General features: G+C 62.0%; 1 protein-coding gene across 7 annotated transcripts in view; it reads left to right on the forward strand.

The window, feature by feature from the left end:
- The window catches only part of ADGRG1 (adhesion G protein-coupled receptor G1), a 42,769-nt gene that overhangs the window by 31,842 nt on the left and 7,539 nt on the right, over window positions 1-3,388 (forward strand). For all 7 annotated transcript variants that reach the window (XM_045293748.1, XM_045293745.1, XM_045293747.1 and 4 more), the window contains 6 exons: window positions 613-745; window positions 1,396-1,543; window positions 2,077-2,208; window positions 2,535-2,651; window positions 2,842-2,887; window positions 3,091-3,194. In XM_045293748.1, the coding sequence (XP_045149683.1) occupies window positions 613-745; window positions 1,396-1,543; window positions 2,077-2,208; window positions 2,535-2,651; window positions 2,842-2,887; window positions 3,091-3,194 (680 nt within the window). The remainder of the gene's footprint in view (window positions 1-612; window positions 746-1,395; window positions 1,544-2,076; window positions 2,209-2,534; window positions 2,652-2,841; window positions 2,888-3,090; window positions 3,195-3,388) is intronic.

Genomic DNA, 3,388 nt, shown 5'->3' on the forward strand with positions numbered 1-3,388 from the left:
CCCCCACCCCGGCACACTGGGGCAAAGTTGAGCCAAGTCACACACTGGCCTTTCTCTCCCCAAGTCTGGCCCTGGAGTGTTCTTTAAATTATGAGCAGATGCTTGCAATGCTCCCAAAGCCAGGTCTCCTGGCTGATGGGTTCAGAAGATGCACCTGCTCCGGGCCTTGATCACACAGGCATTGCCCCCTCCCCACATAGCCTGCAGGCCCTCCCAGTCTGCCCACCTCACTGGTGCCCCAGCTGGGCCTCTGGAGAACCCCGGTCTGCAGCCCCGGGTAGGGACGGAGCCTCTGAGCCACCATACAACCCCCCCAGCATGCCTCCAGGCCTGGCCAGACCCTGGGCTGCAGACAGAGGGAGGGGTGCCCGGCAAGCCATGCCCCTCCCCTCTCTCCCCTGCCCTCTCCTTCCTGCCAGGCTGGAGGTGCTGTCAGGGCCCTCTCCAGTAACCATAGGCAAGTCGCTGCCATCCCTCTGGGCCTCAGTTTCCTCTTCTGTAGACTGGGGGTAAAATCCTTGGGGTCCTGGTGAGGCTTCACTGGGAGGAACACAGGGTGGGCCAGTGCCTCCTTCCACAGCTCTTGACAGCCGGCCTGTTTCCCTCTCCCAGAGCCCCCCCACAAGGCCTCCCATAATGCCTCGGTGGACATTTGTGAGCTGAAGAGGGACCTCCAGCTGCTGAGCCAGCTTCTGCAGCATCCCAGGAAGAGCCCCAGGAAGCCTGCGGCCACCTCTGCCCTGCGGTGAGTCCGGCGGCTGGGGGCTGGGCTGCCCTGCCTGGAGCCACCTGCAGCCACCTGCAGCAGACCTGGCTCAGCCCCGGTGGGTGGGCGGGAAGCCTTTGCTGGGCTGCCACTTGCTCTGAGCTTCTCTGGCTCCTCTTTCCTCGTCTTCCGGGAAGACCCACACATAACCCCCCAGACCAAGCCCCTCCCCCATCGGAGTGCCCAAGAAAACCATCCATTCACCCCACCCACCCCCACTCAGCCACCCCAGAAGGCTCCACCCAAAGCCCTTCCCAAGTCAAGGAGAGACCGGCTGGCCCATTTTAGAGCTCAGCAAACTGAGCCCCAAGGTGGGGAGGGGTGTCCGGGTCCAAGTAGGTCAGCCCAGGCGGAACGGGGCCGTTCTAAGATCAGGCCTCTCCTGTTCTGTCCATCACTCCTGCCTTGCCTCCTGCCCCTGCCCCCCAGTCAGTCTTGCCTTCCCGGCTATTTGTCTTTCATGCCCCCCTCCCACCATTTATCTCTCCCTTGCCCCACCTCCCCTCCCTCTGTCTCTTCCCTATAAGTCTGCCCCAGTCTCTTCTCCCCTGGCTCCCTCTCCATGCCCAGCCACCCGTCCACGTCCCCCCCGCCCCCCAACAGTCACCGCTTCTCTCTTGTCCCTGCAGGCAGCTGCAGAGCCTGGAGTCCAAGCTGACCTCCTTGAGGTTCACCGGGGACAGGGTGTCCTTCCAGGAGGACAGGGTCAATGCCACGGTGTGGAAGCTCCAGCCTGGGGCTGGCCTCCAGAACCTGCACCTCCACTCCCGGCAGGAGGTCAGGGCTCAGCCCAGCCAGGCCACAGACTCGGGCCCATAGGAGTGCAGTACTGTCTTGGGTCTTGTCCAGGGTGCTCTGTGGGGTGGACGGGTGGAGAGGCCCCCAGACTACCCTTTGGTCCTCAGCGGCTGCCCCCTTGTGCTGAGAACCCAGAGATAGAGACTGAACTGGGCGGGAAGACAGGTTTTAGCCCCATGGTCTCCCGGGACACACCCTGCAAATGGAAGATGAATCCCCAAATGCCCGTCCGTGTTCCGTGGAGTAAGCCCCATGAGCTACTCTTGCTGCCCACCCTGCCAGGTGCTATGGGCAGGGCTGGGGTCTGAGGCCCCTGACAGGAAGCAGTCTGGGCTCTACCCACAGGTCCCCCAACAGAGCTGGTGCCGAGGAGGGAGAGGGGCAGTGGGCAGGGGCGAGTCAGCCGGCCTTCCTGGACGGGACGGCCTTGCGCGGGCAGCCCCTCGAGGCAGTGTCTGGGGGCTGGCTGTGCCTCTGGCCAAGCCCTGAAAGGTCTGTGTGTGATTCTGCAGAAGGAGCAGAGCGAGGTGCTGGAATACTCGGTGCTGCTGCCCGGCGCGCTACTCCAGGGGGCGAAAGGCCGGAGGGTGCAGGCTGAGAAGAGGCTCCTCCTGGTGGACTTCAGTAGCCAGGCCCTGTTCCAGGTAGGGCCTCCCCTCGTGTCCTCCCCTGCAGAGAAGGGTGGCTGATGGAGAGACGGAAGCCAGGCGCGTGGCCAAGCCCTAGCCTTCAGGGGTCAGAGCCTTTCTGTGTGCAGTCAGGACTAGAAACATAACGGGAACATCTCCCTGGGAGAAGGGCTTCGATGCAGCTCTCACTACAGGGGGATGACTGCAAGGGCAAGGGTCGTTTCCCCAGGGAGCCTCAGGGTCTCAGAGAAATGTGCTGGGGAGCCTAGGGGCCCCTTGTGCCATTTTTCCCTCCGCCCTGAGCCCCTCTCTGCTTTCCTCTCCCAACCCCATATATCCAGGACAAGAATTCCAGCCAAGTGCTGGGCGAGAAGGTCTTGGGTATTGTTGTGCCGAACACCAGAGCAGTCAACCTCTCGGAGCCTGTGGTTCTCACCTTCCAGCACCAGCCACAGCCCGTGAGTATGAGGAAACCCATCCAAGGGGAGAGGGGCCCTGGCTGGGCCACATCCTCCTGTCCACCCCTCCCGCCGACCCCTCGGATCCTTAGCAATAGATTGCCTTGTTGAGTCCAGCTGCTCCTGCCTGGACCTTTACGAAGGGGTGGACTGTCGTGGGACCCAATCTCCTCCTTTTGTGTCCCTACAGAACAATGTGACCCTACAGTGTGTATTCTGGGTGGAACACCCGACTTGTGAGTACTGAGGAGTGCTCTGGGCTGGGCAGCTATCTGGAGGAGAAAATGAGTCCTGCAGGGTGGGGGTGGGACATGATCCAAGGGAGACGGCCTTCAAGAAGGAGGCCTTGGAAGAGAGGGATGGATGGCCCACTAGGGATCTGTCTTCAGGGGTGTCCTTGGGAACTGGCCTTGATCCGAGCCACCTGCTGCCCCCTCAGGGAGCAGCCCAGGGAGCTGGAGCGACGCTGGGTGTGAGACCCTCAGGAAGGAGACCCAGACGTCCTGCCTGTGCAACCATCTGACCTACTTCGCAGTGTTGATGGTGAGGGGACCCGCCCACCCCCAGTTCTTCCTCTGAGGCCAGGCACTCTCTATGTAAATTCATTCCATGTAGCCACCCCTCTCCCAGGCGGCTCCTGTGGTCCCTTTGAGAGATAAAGAACGAGGGCACAGAGAGGGTCACGCAGTGGTCTGCATAGACCAGTGGTTCTCAATCTGTGGGTTGTGACCCCTTGG

Source organism: Echinops telfairi, unplaced genomic scaffold (genome assembly GCF_000313985.2).
Source record: "Echinops telfairi isolate 266 unplaced genomic scaffold, ASM31398v2 ScPeMD7_2291;HRSCAF=2852, whole genome shotgun sequence".
Classification (NCBI taxonomy): Eukaryota; Metazoa; Chordata; class Mammalia; order Afrosoricida; family Tenrecidae; genus Echinops; species Echinops telfairi.